Genomic DNA, 22,082 nt, shown 5'->3' with positions numbered 1-22,082 from the left:
CAAATAGTAGTAGGACTTCTCGTGTGTCTTTCAAGTAAGTTAACAAATCAAGTCATTTCCAGTCCAGTAATACGTGTTAAATATGTGCACAGGACTCGTCCACAGAAAAACCAGGAGGTTGCACAATGTATAAGCATGTCATTGATGAATGTGAGGTTAATTATTGTTTAAAGTCAGTATAATTAACTTACAAAGGCATGACAGTGTGACATGGATTTCAGAAAGGAAATGATACAAATTTAGGTCCCAGACACAGAAGGCAGAACTTGCAAATCTGTAGGCTACTGTTAAATCATATGACCTTATTAGAAAATGCCTATTGAGTGTCTTTGTGCCAACTTGTCTAAAAAAGAGGAACTAGAGAACAAGGAATAAGGAGGAATGCTGCAGTTTTCATTTTTCATTTCAGAACTGCAATCAAATATGCTCCGACTCTGTTAGCCAACATTAGGCAGAGGGGGAAGTTGAAAAATGACAGTTAACAGCATGTGTGCTACCTTTTTTTTTTTTTTTTTGGTTGACACCACTTCCTCCTACACTTCCCCTGTATTCATGTAATAAAGGACAAATTCTGTCCTCTGTCCTTCTCTGATTGAAATACAAACTTAAACCCAATGAAACATGGAAGTGATACAGTCAGTGATAAGGTCACAAGATGCTACATAACTTGATTTTCAGTAAGCTTTGTTAACCCTCATGTAATGTTGGGGATGTTTTCATCCCAAACATAACAAAAGGGTAGTGTTTTCGAACAGTGCACAAGGGTTAAGTCAGTTGTTTCCTCTGTTGTGCAAGTGTAAATATGAAAGTCACTGCGATAACATCCTATCAGTAAGTTTGTCTTAAAGAGAGAGAGCACACCAGCACAGTCTTGAATCAAACATGTGGCCTACAAATTTTTGTACAGTCTCACACTCTTGTCTTTGACTCCACTCATGGGACTTTCCTTTCCTCTCATATTCTCCATCTCTTCTGTGCTCATAGTCCCACCGTCACTGCATCTCCGTTGGATTTTCTTGTGCATTCAATTATTCAGCAGAACCTTTACCAGGGATTGGATGAGCTCCCTCTTCTCATATAGGTACATCTGAGTTTCCCATAGCATGTCCACCAGTACCGCATCACTCACCTCATCGAGCATTACCTCCTGTGACAGCTGGGGACTCAATCTGCACAAAAGACAGCGAAATGCAGTGGTTTATGAAGAGTTACAAAATAATTAAAAATCAATCATCAGTAAGAGGTGTATGAAAATATGAAAGCCTGCAGAATCTTTTTAACTTTTAATATTTTCTATATAAATGGTTTTAAATAATTGTTTAAACTGAGCTTAATGACACTGATAAAACTGCAGTCAGGTCTTGTTGAGTCCAAGCATACAGCAGACAACTGAAGCACAGGAGGATCATAGTCAGCTGACCTGTGGTAGATAGTGTCGATCATTTCACACCAGGCTCTGGCTCTGTCCACTGCACAGCCATCAGAGTCTGTACACTGTTTAATTAGAGACAGCTATTATTATTAGGGTCACAAATAAACGGCATCTGTAACTAACACAGTCTGGTTATTGGTTAGTATGTACAAAACATGAGGAAGTTACCATTAACATAACTCTGTCAGGGAGAATAGATCAAATGTATTGTTTGGGCTTCAGAAAATTATGGTAAGAGCCCAGCAGTGGATTTAACCAAAAAAACAAAGAAAGTGTTGCAGAATGAAGCAGGTGTTGCAGCTCAACTCACACAGTCCACCAGCATCTTCCCCAGTTCCTTTACTCCTACAAAGCTCTTGGCCAGCTCCAGAGGGTTGGAGGGCCGAAAAACATCCACAGAGTTCACCGCCACCTGAGGAGGTTTACCTGGAAACACACAGGAGCACAGACAAGATACAAGACTACAGTTTTAGTGCTAGTTAGTTATTCACAGTGTGCTTTGTAAATACTCCTGTGTCGTTCTATTAAGGATATGTAATGCTGTTAAATAGATGTGTGTATTCAGGGCTCACATGAATATATATATATTCTCCAAGACAGATATCTATAGATGCACTGGGGAATTGATGTGCACTAACAATATAGAAACTGATATATGAGCAGGCAACTAAAGATTATGGATGATGGATACACATTCAGATATTCACTTTCATAAAGTCACAATGAGTTTTGAATTTAGTTAAGTTTACAAGAAGCATTCAATAAATTTGTCTTGATTAGAGACAAACATGTGACTCACCTGTACCAAGTGACACCACTATACCTAACTTCTTTATGTCCTCCCCACGGCCCTGAGAGGGATGAAGGTTATAAGAGTTACAAAAAGAGGAGACATAAATAAATGAGTGATCTAATAAAAAGTGCTTTACAAATCTATATAGGTCAGCCAGATAAAGTGGACTTAATGGAAGATGGATAGAAATAACAATACAAGACAGTCATCAAATTACTACCTCTGCTTTTAGAGCTTTGTTGTATTGATGGATTTCTGACATGGCATCTAGTGTTGGGTTATTGGCCAGCAGCCCTCCATCCAGAAAGCGGCCCATTGGTCGGAAGTAGGTGGGAGCAGCACCGCTGGAGCGGGCAGCTCGCCACACAAGTTGTTCTGACATAAAATCAAGGATTTGAGTATAAGGCTCAAATACACACATGCTTATGACAGCATTTTTACATAACAGGAAAAATGTTTTCTTTGCTGCTGTGTTATGAAAAATCTTCAAAAGCCTGTATTCTGTATAGGATCACATTTAATTATGAACAAAATGAAATTCTTTAGAAACCTCTTACTTTCAAATTCTCACTCCCAGACACGCACGCACATACATGCACACACCTTCATCTGTCACCTTTCTACGCTTTCTGGGAGGTTCTTCTGTGTATCCTACAATCAACACATCCTCATCCTCCCACCCTGTAACAACAACATGGCTGCCACTCAAATAACACAACACAACCAAACTTGTTTATGAATACGGTGACATACACACTATTTCTTCTTTTCTTTCTTTTTTACTTTCCTGAATGTAATGAGAGCTTGTTTTATTGCTGTGATATCCTTATCTTTGAATTTAATACTATCAAGTGTATTTGAAAAGTGGTTGCTTTAATGCCATCCAGTGGTAATATCAGTACACTTCACCATCCTCTCAACTTGTGCAGCAGACCAACAGGTATCATTTTTGAAGTACCTTGTGGGATGGTGAGGGGCATGAATGTGGCAGTGGTGGAGTATGTGGGATCTCTTTGGATCAAGGGAGGGTCATAGTTCCTGAAAATGTGTAGCTCGCCTGGATGTCTGTCTGCAAGAACGCTGGTCACCATCACCCTGCACGGAAACAAAAAAAAAAAAACTTTTGTCAGTAGTCTCAGAGCAATTGATGACATTTCTAAGATACCACAGTTCATTAATCTTGGTTAAAACTGGCTCAAATTTTCAGAGGTGCTGTACTTTTTTTGCCATTTTTCTCACACTGACCATTCATGACAATGCAGGATTTTTAAAACTGATTGATGCAATTCTTTCCATAAAAGCATAAGCAAAGGAAGAACATAAATTACCACAGAAAAGATATAAAGTGTACTTCATAGGAACATCTGGGTGACCATCGGTTTTATACTGGCATGTTTTTGTGGAAAAGTGCTGGTTTAGCTAGCTATCATTAAAGCATTTTATCATTTTCTGATGAGTATGTTTTAGGAATATTTTTATTCTGAGCATCTCTATTCCCCCGTAGACAAAAGGCCTCAGTAATTATGAGTTACCTGGGGTACTGGACATCTGTCATCTTGGTGTTCTCTCCAAACTCCCTCTTAAGGAAGTCCTCCAGTGGTGCTGATTCATAGGGTCGTGGTCCTTTGAACACCTGCTCTTTCATCCTAAAATACAGGCACTGCAGGTACTCCATGGATTTACCTACATATTAAAGAAACATCTTTACAGCTAAACTATAAAAACATGCACAATTCAAACGGAAACACAAACACACAAACCATGGATTATAGCAAGGGCCAGGATGCCTCCAGTGCTTGTGCCAGCCACCCAGTCGAAGAGCTCTCTTATGGGCCGACCAGCCTCTTTCTCCAGGGCGATCAGCATCTGGATCAGCACCAGGCCTTTTATACCTCCGCCATCCAGACACAGCAGTCTGTCCATTCTGCAGGAGAGGAGAAACACTTCAGACACATAATCACATTTAGACATTTACAATAAATTAAAAAGAAATATGAACCTGGGATGAAAAAAGCTAAACAACGCTCCCCTCCTTACACAAAACAAAACTAGGACTATGCTGCTACCCTTCAGCAAATTGAAAACATAAAACTCCCAACTTATAATAATATTCATATAGTCAACTTACTTTCTTTCTTGCGTTTTGGAGCCATCCACTTCAGATACTCCTCTGCTCATCGCACTAATTGCAGCCCCCATATAAATAATGTCCTCAAACCCTAGTATTAATGGAAAAGGAGTCACAGGGTTTTCTACAAGTCACATGGGTGTTTCAAAGAGATGGGCTATGTGTGTCAGAAAAAAAAGTTTCTTTAAATACGATTTGTGAATTTTATTAAAGTTAGTCAAAGAGAAACAAAGCCATTCGTGACAGAATTAAACAAATATTTCAACTGCACTTTCACTGCTATCACAACATAACCACTTCTTGCTAAAGACCAATGCAGCATACTTTTCACTCAGTTCTGCAGCATTACAATAACATCCCACCATGCAGCGCAGGCTTCACAGAAAGTTCTGATTTTGCTGTATCATTAACATGATGAAGTCACGCTGTAAAAGTTCTTTTTAGCAATTATCTCTGAGCTCTAAAAACCTGGTATTTCACCAATATATGCTCTTTGCAATAAGACTGATCACTAAAACACATCTTTCATGTTTGGTTTTTAGTACTTTAACCTCCTACGACCTGGCAGTTGTTGATCCACATTTTTGGTTGTCTACACCTTAATACTAATTTCTTGTAACTGAAACTTGTTGTACACAACTGTGGATCAACTGTTCCCACAGATAAACTGACAGTCCTAGTTTGGAGTAGTAGTTTTAAAGCATTACAAAAAAGCAATAACAAAACATAAGCACATTGTCAAGGTTTCTGAATATGCTGCATACTTTGTTTTTCCATATCCATGTTCAGAAGTTGAAACAGTTATGTATGCAACAGTGACGATGAAAAAGGTTGACAACTGTGTATGGGCTGGAAATAAAATTGATTTGCACTTTGTTACACAATGGTGTCTGGATTGTGTTCTGAGGAAACTTTATATATTATATAAATAATATAAATTATATATTATAATATTATTTATTGGTTCCACCTAACCCCAAATAGCTAGAAGGAATCTAATATGCAAGCCAAACTGAAGGTATCTATTCTATCCAGTACACTATGAAAAATATAAAGGAGCTCTCTATTGGCATGGTTTCATGATGACACTAAAAGAGGATTTTCAATGCAAGAAAGTTTGATACATAGACCAGAAAGTGAGGTAGAGGTGAGGGATGGATTTGTTACCTATGCCTGGAGGCTTGGTGTGGTTTGAGATGGGGGGTGGACTGCTAGGGGAGGGGGGCAGGCACCGCTGGACCCCTACACTACACAGCATGTCCAGTAGTATCTTTCTGTTAGGACCTTTCATGTTACCAAAAAACACACAAGCAGGCCAATACATTATCCATGCGGATACACATTACAAAACACAGAGAGAAAAGTGAGAGATGAAGATGGATAGGAGACAGAGGGTGGAAAAGAGGGAAAGCAGGAACATAAGCACATTGTTAGCACATATCATGCATTTTCATCATTAATAAATAACAGCAACCCCACTTTACCACCATTTGTGTTTCAGTGCATCATCACATGGGGTTTCATTTTCATCTCTACGTGCAATCAAACACACTCATGCAATAATCTTATATCAGTAGAACGACCAGTGCAGAAGTAACAATCTTTTTATAAGCAGTGAAATATGAAAATATTTTAGAAAAACATTTAGGAAATAATTATTTTCAAAATATGTATAATACGCTTAGTGATTTATATCAGGTCCATGGGAGAGTGGACAGTCAATGTGTCAAGAAAATAGCTCAGCTGCTCCTCAGTTACACTACCACATTAGGTACACCTGCATTATAAATGTCTTCATGGCTAAAAAACAGAGTGGCCAGAAAAACTGAAACACCTTTGTACCTATTCAGTCAGTTTATAACGGTCTGTAATAAATTCAATATGTGAAAATGTATTAAATTGCTGATTTATCTGTGGCCACTTCTAAAGTACTACACAGGCAAAACTTTGGTAAATGAAATATTCTTAAATGCCAACAGGGGTGTGACAGATTGAAATTAGAGCAATTGAGTTTTTGGTCTGAAGCAGAATTAAAAGACCAGCTAGCAAGTTTTTTTGTTTTTTTACAGTTCTTTATCTGTTTCTTGTACTGTATCATGTGAATTTGACCCTCTGAGGGTCAATCAAGTCTTATATCTTACCCCATGTAGTACTTAAATATGGTTTAATGCACTTTTAAAAAGGCAAGGTGAAAGCTTTTTAATTATTCTGCTTCCAAATAATCATAACACGATGTATTAAATGACACTAAGGTTCAAATTGGCCGGTTAGGTAAAAGTTCCATAAATCAGTCACTATTCATTATTTGCCTCTTCTCTCTCTTCCTTTAGTTCATCACCTTTGTCCCTTACACCTCCTCTCATCTCCTGACAGTTTAAAAGTTCTTTTCCCATCCGTTCAATCGTTTACCTTTGCTGGTGCGTGCTGCAATGAGTCCAGGTGTTTCTCCCAGGTCGTTGTGGATCTCTACATCAGCACCGAACACAATCAAAGCTTTGATCATCTCCATGTTGTCCATCTAATGAACAGACAGTTAAACAGAGAGCATGCATGTATTTTCAAAAGCCTATGCACTTCCACAGCAGCATAAATCCAGATTCAGATATTCGTGTGATATATTCTTGCAAATACTCTTGTAACACTCTTATAATGTCATTATATATTATACTGTATTATGTGATGTTAAATACATTCACGTGTACTTGAGCTTTCTGGTGTATTCAGTACTTTCATCAGTAGCGTAGTTTCAACATGAGCACATTTTTCTACTGTTTCCAGTTGAGATAAAGTTCAGTAATATTCTCTTGGGTACAATAAAACAAACAAACAAAAAAAACCTAAAAACTTCACTGTTTAGGAAATTTCAGCTAAAACTAATTTATAGTGAGACAGATAATATCTTGTAGTGTGGGCATGTTGACTATCTGTAAAGCTTTTCCTATTGTCTGAGTTTGTGTGATGCAACCTAATTTCCAAACTGGACTGGAATGCCTGTAATCTTTTAGTGTGTTTCCCCTCTTGCTAAAACTGTGCCGCAATAACTCTGAGAAATCATTTCTTGGAATTTCTCTTTCTTTCCATGATCATTATCAGGAATTTGGTTTTCACTTGGAAGATAAGAACAATGACAGATTTTGTACACACCTTCATAGCTAGGTGCAGGGCTGTGTTCCCATCCGGCCCCTTCAGGTTGGAATTCGCTCCGTGGGTGAGCAGCACCATGGCTGCCTCAAAGCGGTCCTTTTTGGTCAGAACGTGGAGGGGGCTCTCTCCAGTCTTACTGAGGTAGTTCACTGAACAGCCATGATCCAAAAGCATGCAGCACATCTGGCACAGAAAGAAAGCTTTTTGTTATTACTTAAAAATGTAATTGTCTATGACTGAATGTGAACTGCCAGGCACAAACTCCTTACTTCAGCAGTTTTGGCCCAGTGAAGAGGCGTCCCTCCATATAAAGAGTCCTCAGCCTGGAGCTGGTCTGGGTCTGCTTTTAGGATCTCCTCCACACAGCTGACAGACAAAAAACAAAAACAACAATATAAAAAAAACGCATATAATGAAGCTTTACACTTAAAGATGTACTCTGGAAAATATTTTTTTGGGAAAACCACTTACAAATTACCAGCAGACAGCAGAAAACAGAAAACCACTCCATGTTATAAATCATTATCTCATTCTTTCCCCTGCTCACCGCTTCTCGCTGTACTTCATGGCACTGTGGATGGGAAAGCCAGAGCTGCCAATGACAGCACACTTGGCCCCACCATCCAGCAGAGCTTTGACGGCCTCCACACGTCCTAGACGACAGGCCACATGGAGCGGTGTCTCCCCAGTGTTGTTCAGCTCATTCACACCCGAGCACAGCCGTGAGCACAGGATCTGAATGAGACGAGGATGAATGGTGGTGTAAACCGGAAGGAGAAAAAAGCAATTTGATATCCAGTTTACAGGACATGAGAGGTAAAATACATTTTAAAAGTTGATCTGAGGCAGCAAAGTTCATCCATTATTTTCCTCCTGTACTGATTTCATGATGTTATGAAACACTGAACTTAACAAACAAGTTAAAATAAAATGCAACCTGTACACATGAAACAGATTCTTGTTGAGCCTCACCTGAATGATAACAGGTGAATCATGTTTGGCAGCACAGTGCATGGGCGTCTCTCCATTGCTGTCTTTGATGTCGGTGCGGGCCTGGCTTTCCTCCAACAACTCCTTCACACACGCCGAGTCTCCACGCCCACATGCCAGATGCAGCGGTGCCTGACCTGAGGCGCTGCAAGCATTGATCTGGCTGCAGACAGAAAGATGACAGGTTGATTAATTTTTAATACTCCATGAACTAAACAATTAATGGGAAGATTAAATTGTTTAGATAATATTCCTGAGTGGCAGCCCTGCCAAACCACCCAAAACCTCAGTCGACGAATGAACACACCCCTTCGTACCTTTGGACATAGTTATGTTTAAGACACATTCTCAGGCCTGTTTCTACAGCGATGTGGCCAGCACTCCAGTCTGGATGGCTGCGGATGCAGTCCACAATTTGCTGGGTGTTCTCAGCCTTCAGAGGAACTGTCTCATAGAAAGGGCGAAGCTTGAGGGCATACTGTGGGAACAAGTTCATGGCATCCTCCTCTGACGTCACCTGAAACAGTCTGGTTCAGGCAGTACAAAGGTCACACTGTTAAATATTTTTCAAGTGCTAAGAATGTGATGATATAGATGAGATGATTATTATAGACACGTAGGCAACTTTTAAAAGTGGGGGAATTACATTGTTGATTAAATAAGGAAAAGAAAGACCAAGGTGTCTGTTTCAAAACTACACAAGGGCCTAAAAGGTTAAGTGGGTTGAACCCACCTTATATAAAATTGTGATGGGGGACTCCATGACATTACGTAACTTAAATAATAAACTATGGAAATCCAGCCACTTTTTGTATGGAGGGAGTTTGAGTGGAAAGATATAGTCAGATATTTTTATAGTAGTATAATATGAAGCAGATAGCATGTGGGAGAGCATAGAGTTGAAATGGTGAAACACTGTCATGTGTTTTGGGAATGTCCTGGGATTTCCAAATTCTGGAAGGTAATGAAGGTGGAGCATGAAAACGGTTTTTAAAAAAATCAAAATTTCTACTTCTAAACAAAACACAATTTTAAAAACTACTGGTGCACATAAACAGACCAACAATACACTGTACATTAGTGCAAATCTGGCAGATGTGTACTGATTAGTTGGGTAATGCTGTAGGTCAGAGGTGATCTCAGTGAAATCAATAAGCTTTCAGAGGCTGAGTCAAACCTCTTGCTAAACTGCAACTAGAGTTCTTGCAAAACAATGGAAAAAAATCTGCCGATGATCACAGAATCACAAACAAATAATACATAGTCTACAGTATCACACCACTCTCCTTCTCTGTGATGCAATCAACACTGACCTCAGAGCCACAGTCGGCGTCTCAGGGCACATAAGCAGACAGTCCCAAGTCTGGCTCTGGGTGTTTAAGTACAGGACCACACGTCCTTCTTCCTTCATCAAGACTCTGGCTCCTCCAGCATAGTCTGACACTGGCACATCGCGGACCCGGTAGGGGTTTGTGAAGAGGGTTGACACAGATGAGACCGTGTCCAACAGCCTCCCAAGGAACTGCATTGTTACCTGAGAGAAAACAAAGAGCCTAAGGAGAAGAGAAACAATCTACAACACAGTCTCTATCAATTCTGACTTTGGCAGCACACACAGAGATGTGTTTAGTTTACTACATGTTACTGTAGATTAGCAGTCAGTATTAGTCAATTGTTTATTTTCCCCCAGAACATAATATATTCAACTCAAGAACAGCAACTGGTGTAGTAGCCCAGTTATTACATATGATGACTGCTGAAAGTCTCAGCTGTATAGACAGACAAATAAATAAACGAACAGGCACCTTCGGTTTCAGTTGATTATGTTATCGTTATTATCAGACTGGCTAACACTCAAGTTGGCAACTACGATTCACTGTCAGTTCTCCACTTGCCATTTCACTCCAAGACTTCCTATTAGTAAATATATGAAAGATAAAAAAAATGACTACAAATGAGACTGGTCTGATGAATGAGTGGCTTCATTCATGCTGCTCACGAGTTTCTAGCCATCCACAATCAATTTGACATGATGCCTCCGGGGCTAAAAAAACATCCCTGCATTTAATGTCTTTAATATAAAAATCCTAAATTCATTAGGACCGTTTATATATATAACAGTCAGCTACCTATCCGATGCAGTTAATCGTATTAACTAGCACGAAGCAGTCTGGTAATGTTTCTTACCTGCTAGCAGCTCTTAGCTTGACTTCTGACGGCGACATCAACAGCCACGACACTGCAACCAAACTTGCTACACGTCATGATTGACGTGAGCAGCTCCAATGAGCGCTCAAAAACCAGAAGCTCTAGGTGAGCCTATAATATTATATTATATTATATTATATTATATATTATTGGAAGTTGGAAAAGACCTTAGCTGATTAATAAAGAAAATTCGTGTATTCCCCTGTCATTTTCATAAACCCTGCCAATTAATTTTCTGCCACTCAACTGAGATGAGGTCCAGCACTGTGGCCTCACAGCAAGAAGGTTCCTGGTTCGATACCCATCAGGGGCCTTTCTGTGTGGAGTTTGCATGTTCTCCCTGTGCTTGCGTGGGTTTTCTCCAGGTACTCTGGTTTCCTCCCACAGTCCAAAAACATGTATGTCAGGTTGATTGGTGACTCTAAATTGCCCATAGGAGTGAGTGTGATTGTGTGAGGTTGTTTGTCTCTATGTGGCCCTGTGATGGACTGGGGACCTGTCCAGGGTGGACCCCTGCCTTTCACCCAAAGAGAGCTGGGATAGGCTCCAGCTGATCCCTGGGACCCTGGTTAAGGAATAAGCGGTTAGAGATAAGATAAACTCTTTATTAGTCAACCAGTGAATGTTACAACAGCAAAAAGATAAAATAGAAAATAACTTTGTTTCGTTGACTGCTCCCTCTACTTGTGTTATATACCATTTGTAATTAAATAATAATATTATTGGGAATTTTGGTGTGTTTTAGGGAGGAGGGAGCGCGCGCTTCGTTGCATCCTCACGAGTGTCTTCATCGTTGCCAGGACGACCAAGGGGGCTGACCCCAATCACGTGACAGATAGCAGCGCTGTCCGCGCCGCCGTTGCCGTAGAGGACAGTGTGTGTCTGTGTGTATATGTGTATGTGTGTGTGCGCGCTGCCTCTCACGCTGCTTGGTTGTGGTCGGCCCGAGCAGCCAGCAGAGCTTGTCTTCTGGAGAGAGGCAAACGGAGACAGGTAGCTTAGTTCGGGCATGAAAGATGGAGCTCTCGGCGGTGGGAGATCGTGTTTTCGCCGCGGAAGCCATACTCAAACGGCGCGTTCGTAAGGTGAGCTACACCGCCGCGCTCCCTCGTGTTTTGACTGGCTGCAGATGTTGGCCGCGGTCTGCGCGGCACGGCACGGCACGGCACTGCTCCAGTCCATAGGCTCAGGGCTGTGCTCTTATAGAGGCCTTGTGGCTAGCGGATGCCTTTACGTTGCTAGCCGGAGTTAGCCACACGCTAACTTGCGAGGCTACCAGTCATGGCTCGTGTGTTCAGGCATTAGGGCAATAAAAATGGGGACACAAAGAAGGGGCTAGCTGCAAAGGAACAGGGCAGTACAGCCGAGGGGATGTGGGCTGTGCTATGAAATGGAGGGGCCTGACTTGGTGTTTCAGCTAATGGCAGCTAAAGCTATAACGTTACAAAAGCTATGTAAGAGGTGCATGTTGCGTCCACGTCAAAGACCGTTAACGACAGACTTGCTTTATTCTGCGGGTTGTGAAAGATGGTGACTAGAAACATTTGTCCTTGATCTACTGTTGAAGCTTTTGGGCTACAGCTTCAATGTTTAGTCCACCTACTGTGGTTTCCTGGAGAAGACCCTTAAAATAATGGCAGGAGTCCATCTTAAGTAGCTTGTATACACAGTTAAACAGCAGGCCTCCCTCTCAGTGATCAACCAATAATGATGTAGTTTTAGTCCTTTATGGACTACACTGCCCACCACTGCGTAGGTAGTTAAAATTAGCTCCTGGCACATTAAGACATCTGTCATAAAAATGCAGTAATGACATTACTGTATTTCAAAAGGTTTAAAATTAGCACTTCATCCAGATGTTGTTAAGAGGGATTTGTCCTGTTTGGGAGTGCAGATGTGTAATGTTCACCTTACAGCTGAAGTTGCTCTTGTGTGAAGAAAGTTTGTGACACTTTATATGGTTTAATTGGGAATGTATGGATTGTTGCTGTGAACAAGGATGAGCAGTGAACAGTAATGTCTTTTCTCAAATGTGTAGGAATAGAAATCTCCAACTACTAAAATTGCTATTTCTGCACTAAAATCTTGTCACTTTTAAATATGTTTTTCTAGACTAATATAAAAACCTGACAAGGGTCTTCAGATCTGTTAATTTAATGAAATGCTGTTGTGAAACATATGCAGGATTTTGCTCTTGTGTAATGTGTAAATGAGACAACATTCAATAAGGTCTCAGGGGTAGATTAACGTTAAGACCACAGACTGAACACCTAAATGAATCCTGCTGTGAATTTGTTCCAAGTTTAAGGGATTTTTTCTAAATATCCTCTCCCTTTTGTCATATAGGAGCTGTTTCTGTATTTGTAATCCATCATCTGTGTTTTTGTTGCAGGGAAGAATTGAATACCTGGTAAAATGGAAAGGATGGGCAATGAAGTAAGTGCCATTTTTTTTAAACAATACGTATAATGGAAATATCACAACACTCAGTCTCAGTAAAGTGAAGCATTTGTCTGGATTGTTATAATGCTTTTAAAGGCATCTCATTAAACTGGAAATGTGGATTAAATCTAGTTTGTTGCAAAATTGCTTTGTTGTAAATTGGCTTCGTCGTCGTCGTCGTTTTCTTCATCATCCTTCAGGCACAGTACTTGGGAGCCAGAGGAGAATATTCTGGATGACAGGCTGATACTGGGATTTGAGCAAAAGTGAGTAAAGATGTTAAGTGATGAGAGTACTCGGATCATGTGCAAAATGTAAGGCTTATTTTGCACAATGATGAATGTGCTTTGTAGGCTCCAGCAGATCCCCATAATAAGAATAAGCAGGTATAGATAATGGATGGATCAATGTGCTTTGAGTTTGTCATTGTCTACTATGCTTAGGATTTTGACTCTAAACTTCAAATATTGTACCGTTGGTCTGTTACTCTTTTCAAATATCTTTGTACTCCTATGTATTTTACTTGAAGCTGCCTGCTTTCAAACCACTTGAAAGCCTTGTGCTTCTCATACACAGTAGATGTTTATAGATAACTAAATTGGACAAGGGAAAAAAAAGTGGTCAAAACTAAACTGACACATCAAACTGAAACTAAAATGGTCACATGAAAACTGAGTTTGGGTGTGTTGAGGCACAGCTTCAAATGCTGCACCTACTGTGTGCTCTGTGCTCTACTTTCACATACCCACAGCTTTCATCATCTTCTACTTTGGTTCATTTCAGTTCTCACATTGTCTCATTTTTTTGCTTAGTCATTCAAATTTTATCTGTCATTTCTTTTTTTAGGGAACGGGAAAGGGAATTGCATGGGCCGAAGAAGCGGGGACCGAAACCCAAAAACTTTGTCATGAAGGTTGGTTGACTTTTTCAGTTTATCTGTCTGAACATGAACTTTTGATTCTTGCATAGTGATTTAGAACATAACCTAAGAAGCAATAAGGCCCTAACCCTTATCAGATGGGTACCTTTTGCTCCGGTAGCAACATGTTATATGGGAAGTGGATTTTTTTTTTTTTCTTTTTTGGTATGTGGTTTCTGCTGCTAAAACAAGAATAAGGTCAACCCAACTGAGGTTTCTATAAAAGTTTCATTCTTTTAATTAGAACATGCACCACTGTCAGTAGTGCTATGAACACAATGGTGTGTCTTCTATACAGAATAACATGAATAAAATGTATATGACACAAAAACTCCAGTTTTAATTTTAGCAAATCATCATAGACTGGGTAATTGAGTGGGTATGATAGCTGTAAAACTCTGCGCAGAGAAAAGCAACGCTTTCTCACGTTTAGCTGTCAGATGCAACTAGATACAGCTTGTTGCTCCAATTAATAGCTTTTTGTGGTTCTCAGGTCAAAACGCCATATTAAAACAAAGTTAAATTTGGGCTGATTTTGGTTGGAAAATGTGTGTTTTTATTTTATTTATTCATTTATTCATTTATCTAAAAGCATTTTAAGTATATAAATTCAAGTAAAGTTGAGTGACTATGACATCTCTTGTACTATAAATCACAAAAGCCAAGTTTCCCAAATGAATACTGGACACAGGGTTGGTATTATGTAGTCAGATTTTTCAAAAACTCTCCCTTTATTCTTTCAGGCTCGTGCTCAGAAAGGGACTAGCAGCAGAGCCTCAAACTCCCGCCAGAACACACAACGCTCCTCTTCATCCACTTCCAGCCGAGCAACTCCCTCCTCTTCCGCCTCACCTCATCAGTTGCCGTCTTTGTCCTCTGCCTCTTCAAGTGTGGCACCCTCTCCTAAACTCAACTCTCTGGCTGCCACTCACAAGCTGAAGAAAGACATTCACCGATGTCACAGAATGTCCAGGCGCCCTCTGCCTCGCTCAGACCCCATGGCGCCTACCTTTTCTAACCCTGGTGGTTTTCCCTCCCGAATGCACGTCTCCCCCTTCTCCGAGACCGTCCGTATCCTCAACCGTAGAGTGAAGCCCCGGGAGGTCAAAAGAGGTCGGATCATCCTTAACTTGAAGGTCATTGACAAGCCAGGTAGGGGTGGCACAGCTACAGGCAGTAGGAATATAACAGCAGGACGCCAAAACATCCCTTCCCGCAATCGCATCATTGGGAAAAAGGGAGAAGCCCCCTATAGACCTTTCCAGCCCCCTCTGAAGATGCTGGGGTTTCCGATGTACGGGAAGCCATTTGGGCTGCAGTGTGGAGGCCCTGTGCCTTTTCATTCCCACCAAGGGTCATGCTCAAGTACAGGAGCCAAGGACAGCCACACCACCCCCTCTCAGTACCAGTCACCTCCTTCTCCTTCCAGCTCCAGTGGCTCTGAAGGAAAATCTCCCACCACCACCTCAGCTGCACAGTCCCAGCCCACCAACGGAACCACGCCATCCAGCGAGGGTCCCAAGACCAGTAAACCTCACACAGAGACTCAAAAGGGTCAGGGCACCAAGCCATCTGCTCCTGCCCCATCCTCAGATGCAAACCCCATGGCATCAGTATCTCCCTTTCTTCCGTCCTCACCCTCGTCTTCCTTGGAAGATGACGAGGATGAGGATGCCCTGGACCGAATGGTGCCCACAGAAGGAGGCAGAAAAAACCTACGCCAGCGCAGGGCTAAACGCCAGGTGCCCACCAAACTTCCCTCTGTCACCCCTGGGGACCAGAGCTCTGCCCCCACCGAACCGAAAAGAGTGCCTGCTGAGGGAGACCCAGATTGGCACCCTGAAATGTCACCGAGTTGCAAGGATGTGGTGGTCACTGATGTCACCACCAACCTCGTCACTGTCACCATAAAAGAGTTCCCTTCTCCTGCCTCTCCCTCTGCTAGCCCTGAAAATGCCTCCTCTCCCACCCCTGCCACCACGTCTGATGACCCCTCCCCAGCCAAGCCATAGGAGATCAAATCATCTTATGAAATCGAATGCCATTTATGATTAAAAAAAAAAAAAAAGCCAGTGTTGCCACTTCAGCCCCCTTCTACCTTTTCCTGGATGGCGTGTCCATCATATTTGTTTAACGATTAATGAAATGTAATGTAACTTAACACCGCCCAGCCATTGAATAATAAGAAAGAGCATATTTTTTTAAAAAGAAGTGTATAAATTCAAAAAGGAGCAGCTAATACGCCCTGAAATTGCCATATTTTATCCACTTGCACAGCACTGACTTTTAAACAGACTTGGATAGAAATGGTATTGTTTTCTTTCACTTGCTTCAGACATGCTGAGTTTAGCTTGTTTGGTGTAATACAAATTGTCAGAAGTTAAACCCTCAACCCATCTGGTGCATGGGGTGAGCTTTTATCAAGCACATTTGGTGCATGTGAAAGAAATAGATACTGTTTAGAGACATGCTCTGCTGCGAAGGCTGTTATCGACAGCCTACGGGTGTTATGCCAGTTTCTTGCCCCCTAGTCTGATTGGAAACCCAGCTTGTTAATGATAAATGAGGTGATGTGTTTTTGCACTTAACACAGTTGGACTCTCATATATTGCATCAATACAGCGAGGTAAATGCAATGCACTTGATTGCGAAAAATGACCTATTCTGTGTAGTTCATCAATTTTTCAAGGCCTTTTTCTCTTGCTCTCTTAAACGCACATGCATATACATACAATATGAGGAAGTATTTATATGCACGCACAACGTTAAAAGCTGCAAAAGAATATACAAAAACAATAGTTAAGTTATTGCTGTCCTTGCCGTCTTTTCCTGCCTGCATTTTTTTTCTCGCCAGCCCACCACCTTCTTCGACTCTGTATTGTCCACTAAGACTCTAAACTGGTGGCCTGCAGTCGTGAAATTTTCTCTGCATCATGTAACTTCTCAACTTGTCGAGGTCTAGAAAGGCTGAACATGCTAAGCTGAAGCCACCAACCAAATGCAGCAGAAAATAGCTTGTTGAACCTGCTAACTATTGCAGCAGGTGTCTGAAGTCTGACGTGTATTCTGGCAGTTTTGGCTTTTTAAAGTCTGGAGAGAAGTGTCTTTGAAAGTTTATTTGGTTACCCACCACTCTGGCAGTTGTAGATATAAGTGGCTTATGCTTAACAGTGCCCTGCTGCCATTAGGGCCAGATACAGCAGGCCAAGACTGCCAGGAATTTCAGGGCAGGTTTGTTGTCTTTTTCTTCCTGTCAGCGTAGTCACTAAGGTGCTGGAAATGACTGTGCCACTTGGTTTTGGGTAACTGGTAATACAGACACACATTTGACATGTCGGTATAGGTGACGCTAAGTTCAAATTTGATCGAAACCTTTGTGTGGTAATCCGTCCAGAAGCTTTCATGAAAGGTGACATCCCAAACAATGTGGACACAGCGACAGCTTGAAACTAACACCACTCAGAGCGAAAAATGTTTGCTGTTAGTGCAGAAAATGGCCTCTCCATGTGTGTAGATGGAAAGTCCAGTAAATACAAACATGCTTAGTGCACAGAAACCTGCCTCTTGGTCTAGTGTAGGGATGTAGAGTAGGAAGATCCGTTAATGAGACGGCTTTGGTTGTGGCAACATCTTTTCTGCTGAGGTGCCTGTGAACAAGGCAGCAGGACTGACTTTACCCCCTGATTTCTGACCTGGTCTTTTCTGTAGAGTGCACTGGCATACCAGGTTTAAACAACATGTAAAACCTGATGCTGGTTTCTCCAGTAGCAAATTGCCTGAAGGAACATCATCATTCGTCTGTGGCTGACTAATTTATCTGTTGTGTAGTTTTACAGCCAGTTAATGAGGTTACACTTGATCAGAAGCTTCACTGGGCAGAGTTTTTCTCCCAGGCTTGCTGCTTTTACCTTTTACCAATGCAAAAACCTGTGACTTGGGAACTGTTGTTTTCTGACTGAAATGATGTTATTTTCTGCAAATGCATCAGTTGTGCTGTCTTTCAGTGGCTTCACAGCACAGAACGCATGCTAGGCAGGTGGTTAGAAGTAAAGCTGGACTCAAAATCTCGATGTCATCCGCATGTTCTTGACTGAGAACTTCTGCCAGGCTCATTCACTGCAGCCTGTTTCCAGCTAAATACCTGAAAACTTGAAAATGATCAAAGTTTTAGACCGTGCTTTTGAACTTCAAGTGTATCTGAAGTACTTCAAAAGAGACCTAGCCCTTTTACAACACACACTCCAAACCCTCCTCTGGTGCTGCCTGCTCTTCCTAGACCTTCCCGGACCTTGACTCTTACTGTTGTACCTGTGTGTTACACTATTTAAAAAAAAATTAAAAAAACAAACCTTCCGCATGTGTTGCCTTATAGCTGCTCCGTTTAACCCCAGCTGCACTCCAGGCGACCTTTACCTCGTCTTACTCTTCTTCTGACAAACAGAACATACTAAAAAAAAAAATACACTTCCTTCCTGAAACCATTACTTTAGCATGGTAACTTTAAGGATCACATTGTCTACTGTAATAACTTGAACGGTTTCTGTTGTCTTCGTTTACAAAAGTTGCTAGCGCAGCACCCTCTCTTTCTTTGTTAAACACTGACGAGGAAGATGTCGCCTCCTCTCCTGTCATGTACTGGATGGTTCTAGTTGTCAATACTGTTTCAATACTCTCATAGGTTACACATGGAAGGATTTATTCCAAAATGACACATCCGTTCTATGAAGAAAAAGTGAGTTATTATAATGAAATGGTCTATAGCTCAAATTTAAATGAAAGTACTTTGTAAGGACAGTGCTTAAGTCCTGATCTGACCAGGGAAAACAGACTTATTCTTCTATATTTTCCCAAGACATGATGACCTTCCAAATTCTATTCTTCTCCAAATGGATATATTGTGATTTGGAATAGATTTTTTCATCTACTATATCTTTAGTATCTATAAGTGGTGGATAGAAGTGACTTGCAGTTGGTAGATGTGTAAGGTATTAGGCTGCTAGGCAATGTTTCCAACAGTTGGTAGCAATGTTTTTTCTTCCTTTTTTTTCTCATATGGGGTAGCACAACTCAACATAGTGGCCTGTCTTTCAACCAAATAGGGCTGTTGGTTTGATTCTTGTTTTTTCTTTTTTTTAAGCTTTGTTTTCCATTGGAATTGTGCTAGATTTATTTGACAGTAAACGAAGGATCCTTGTTTTAATGTATGGATACTTATTGAATTGAAAATTGTGCTTTTTAAGCCTTTTTTTTCCCTTTGTACTGTACTTTAATTCTTTTTTTTTTTTTGAAATATGCATAATGATGTTAATGTGATACTGTTTATTTGAATGCCATTTTTAAATAGTCCAATATGGGTTTGATCAAAATGCAAACTCTGATTTTAATGTGTCAAGACTGCAGTTTTGTCTGGTTTTATGCTAATATGAGTTATGTACATTGTATTAATGATAATGATGAGGAGCTGGAGTATAATGATGACATTGTAATGTATCTGAACTTCTGAAGCATGTTTTGCAAACCCTTATTGTACAGATTATGTATTCAGTGTCACGTTACCTGTTGTTGCTTTCTGTGTGTTTCTTGTACAAGGCTTTTAATTAAAAGCTCTGTAAAAGTCATTTTCAATTGATTTGATTTTGTCAAGTGATTCCTCATGTTTTGATCTACCTAATTGTTCACCCACCAAAGGCACATATGGAAAAAGCATTCCACGCTTTTACAGGGTTGAAAAATTAAAAAACTAAAAACAAGTGCCTGCATACATATTTCCCCTAACAGAAGCTTTGCTTACTGCTGCAGTTGTACATATAACAATTTATTTTTCTATCACACAGGTGCCAAGCTATTCAAATAGTTTCAATAAAAGAAACATGTAGTGCCTGCAGACTGACTCCAAGGCCAGAATTTTTTTAGATATCAGAACATTTTGATACGATCTGGATCTTCATGAAGTCATGATCTTACAAAATGTTGTAAAATCCAATTGCAACTCATAATATATATTGTCAACCAATGGGTTGATTTTATATATATATATATATATGAAAGTCAGTGTATGGGCATAGCACAAATGTAATTTCAATTGCATACACCTAAAGGCTTGGTATATTCCAAACTTCCTGCTGTAGTTTCCAAATGCCCCACAGAGAGATGCTGTTGAGCCACTTTGCTGAACCCACAGTAACATAAAGAAGAGCAGCCTTCCTGTGCTCACAGAGGGATTGTGAGCACTGGGGTGATATTAAGGTCATACTGCCTGATATTGTGATGAATACATAAATCTAGTTCAAATGGCTTTATTCTTTGTCTTATTTCATGTTCGGACTGTTATAATGGATATAAAAAGGAGAGAAGCAGAGTTGATGCATCAGTTTGTTTTCAATTATTCCTCTGCTCGCTCTGTTCTCTCCCTGGCAGGACAACACTGAGCTTATGAGGCAGATGAAACATGGTTTGATAGAAGAGGCCTGTCTCTGTGTGTGTACACTGTATGTGTGCAACATAAGTCACCCCTGCAGATTAATCTGCAATCTGGACTACTGGTCTCTCCACTGAAGGCTGACTGGACTGGTTTTTGAGCCTCTGACTGTGAAGCTTAAGATTAATTCAAAACCAAACCAGCTGAATATTTACATATAAAACACACGTACATGGAAAACACACCTTTGTGGATTCTTTATTGTGACTTTAATATTCAAAGGTTTAATCTACTTTTATGTTTACATTTTATCCCTTTAAAGGTACATGTGAAGGGCTTAAAATAAAAGGAACTGATCTACTTCCTTCCACATTACAAGTGGGACAGGCTGCATTGCTCTGTAGAGCAGCCAGACGTCCTTGCAGAAGAAATAAAGTGAGAGCTAAGGAAGGAAGATGAAAATGACTTTTTTTTCAGCCTTTGGACTCAATAAACCCCTGAAACGTTTGTTTAATGTTTCAAGCTGACATACCAACTCTTGTTTCACAAGGTTAGGGTATGCCAGGAAAAAGAACAGCTTTATAAACAGAATGATAGCTTTCCTCTACCCATCTGCTAAAATACAGCAGTCAAGAAGAGATGAATCAGAGCAGAAGCACAATAGCTGTCTCAGTAAACTAAGATGCAATGCAGACACATTCACTTTTTAGCCAGGTAAGCGGTGCAGCTCTATGGAGCCAGTCGTTGTTTATCCTATAAATCAGGTCGCTGTTTTGGTCCCGGCTGAAGCCTTTTGGATGGATAGCCAAGAAATGCTGCACAACCATGGTCCTCAGAGGAGGAGTCCTGCTGTTTATCCTCTGACTTATCACACAGCGTCAATATCAGGTCCGATTTTTCACACCCAATAAAATATCTCAATAGATGGTTTCCAGGTGATATATCCTAATGACTTCAGGGTGTGATCCCTTTACTTTTTTTTGTGAGAGAAATATCTGTTGGATCCGTTCCAGTAACATCCAACACAGACACACGTGTCTCCCTCAAGATGAGTTGTAATAAATTATTTGATCCCTTGACCTTTTGTCTAACATCAGGGTGTATTTTTTGTTGAATGCTAATAAGCAGTTACTAGCATGCTAAACCCAGATGTTAAAGATTAGCACCTTGAATGAAAGACTCGTTTCTCTCAGCAGTAACTAGTGAGTTCCCATATATGCAGCAAGAGCCATCCTGCATTGCATGTGTCTATATATACTAATGTCAAGAGCAAAGTTTCTAAAGGCTTCCTGTGAGATTGTTTTGTTTGTTGAACAGGGCCATGGAGTAGAAGTGTGTCACAGTCAGAACATTTCTGTAGGTCTCATAGGTGAGTTTTTGATAGCACTGCCTCCAGAGGAAAACAGTCTTCCTCCTACTCAAACCTTAGTGTCCTAGATCGTTCTGCTTTTTCTTCTTGCTCTGCTCTGCAGTGTCTCCTCTTCTTTCTTCTGCTCCCTGCTGTAAACTGGCTGTGTCCTCTTTTTCATTCCTATGAATCCATGTGGGCTATACCTGACAAACAGCATGTCATATTGTGATGGCAAGAATGCTGGACTGTGATATTGC

At 40.7% G+C, this 22,082-nt stretch overlaps 2 protein-coding genes across 4 annotated transcripts; one reads left to right on the top strand and one right to left on the bottom strand.

Moving 5' to 3' along the window:
• Positions 1–472: 472 nt before the first annotated feature.
• Positions 473–10,746, bottom strand: pla2g6 (phospholipase A2, group VI (cytosolic, calcium-independent)). Of its 3 annotated transcripts, XM_026302951.1 has the most exons (19): positions 10,675–10,746; positions 9,801–10,021; positions 8,805–9,014; positions 8,470–8,650; positions 8,045–8,232; positions 7,767–7,863; positions 7,498–7,680; positions 6,763–6,871; positions 5,521–5,637; positions 4,354–4,444; positions 3,986–4,149; positions 3,758–3,908; positions 3,184–3,320; positions 2,829–2,906; positions 2,446–2,600; positions 2,232–2,283; positions 1,743–1,858; positions 1,421–1,494; positions 473–1,169 (listed from the first exon to the last, which is right to left on the bottom strand). In XM_026302951.1, exons 2-19 carry the CDS (start codon positions 10,013–10,015, stop codon positions 1,025–1,027), a joined length of 2,463 nt encoding a protein of 820 aa, XP_026158736.1. In that variant the 5' UTR covers positions 10,016–10,021; positions 10,675–10,746; the 3' UTR covers positions 473–1,024. The 3 variants fall into 3 exon arrangements, with proteins under 3 accessions (XP_026158736.1, XP_026158738.1, XP_026158739.1); XM_026302953.1 differs by lacking the exon at positions 2,829–2,906; XM_026302954.1 differs by lacking the exon at positions 5,521–5,637.
• Positions 10,747–11,519: 773 nt separating this feature from the next.
• On the top strand, positions 11,520–19,674 carry cbx6a (chromobox homolog 6a). The gene is made up of 5 exons (XM_026302955.1): positions 11,520–11,780; positions 13,088–13,131; positions 13,338–13,403; positions 13,984–14,050; positions 14,800–19,674. Exons 1-5 carry the CDS (start codon positions 11,712–11,714, stop codon positions 16,066–16,068), a joined length of 1,515 nt encoding a protein of 504 aa, XP_026158740.1. The 5' UTR covers positions 11,520–11,711; the 3' UTR covers positions 16,069–19,674.
• The last annotated feature ends 2,408 nt before the right edge of the window (positions 19,675–22,082 follow it).

This window comes from Mastacembelus armatus, chromosome 1, assembly GCF_900324485.2.
Source record: "Mastacembelus armatus chromosome 1, fMasArm1.2, whole genome shotgun sequence".
Taxonomy (NCBI): domain Eukaryota; kingdom Metazoa; phylum Chordata; class Actinopteri; order Synbranchiformes; family Mastacembelidae; genus Mastacembelus; species Mastacembelus armatus.
Note: the sequence above shows the minus strand (reverse complement) of the source record. Positions and strands in the feature narration are given on the sequence as shown.

Excerpts from the sequence above, each read along its gene's own strand:
- pla2g6 (XM_026302951.1), bottom strand. The coding sequence starts at position 10,015 with ATGCAGTTCCTTGGGAGGCTGTTGGACACGGTCTCATCTGTGTCAACC. Across the intron at positions 8,651-8,804 it reads AAACATAACTATGTCCAAAG|CCAGATCAATGCTTGCAGCG; the intron begins GTACGAAGGGGT and ends TTCTGTCTGCAG. Across the intron at positions 3,321-3,757 it reads ACAGATGTCCAGTACCCCAG|GGTGATGGTGACCAGCGTTC; the intron begins GTAACTCATAAT and ends GTTTCCGTGCAG.
- cbx6a (XM_026302955.1), top strand. The coding sequence starts at position 11,712 with ATGGAGCTCTCGGCGGTGGGAGATCGTGTTTTCGCCGCGGAAGCCATA. Across the intron at positions 13,132-13,337 it reads TGGAAAGGATGGGCAATGAA|GCACAGTACTTGGGAGCCAG; the intron begins GTAAGTGCCATT and ends ATCATCCTTCAG. Across the intron at positions 14,051-14,799 it reads CCAAAAACTTTGTCATGAAG|GCTCGTGCTCAGAAAGGGAC; the intron begins GTTGGTTGACTT and ends TTATTCTTTCAG.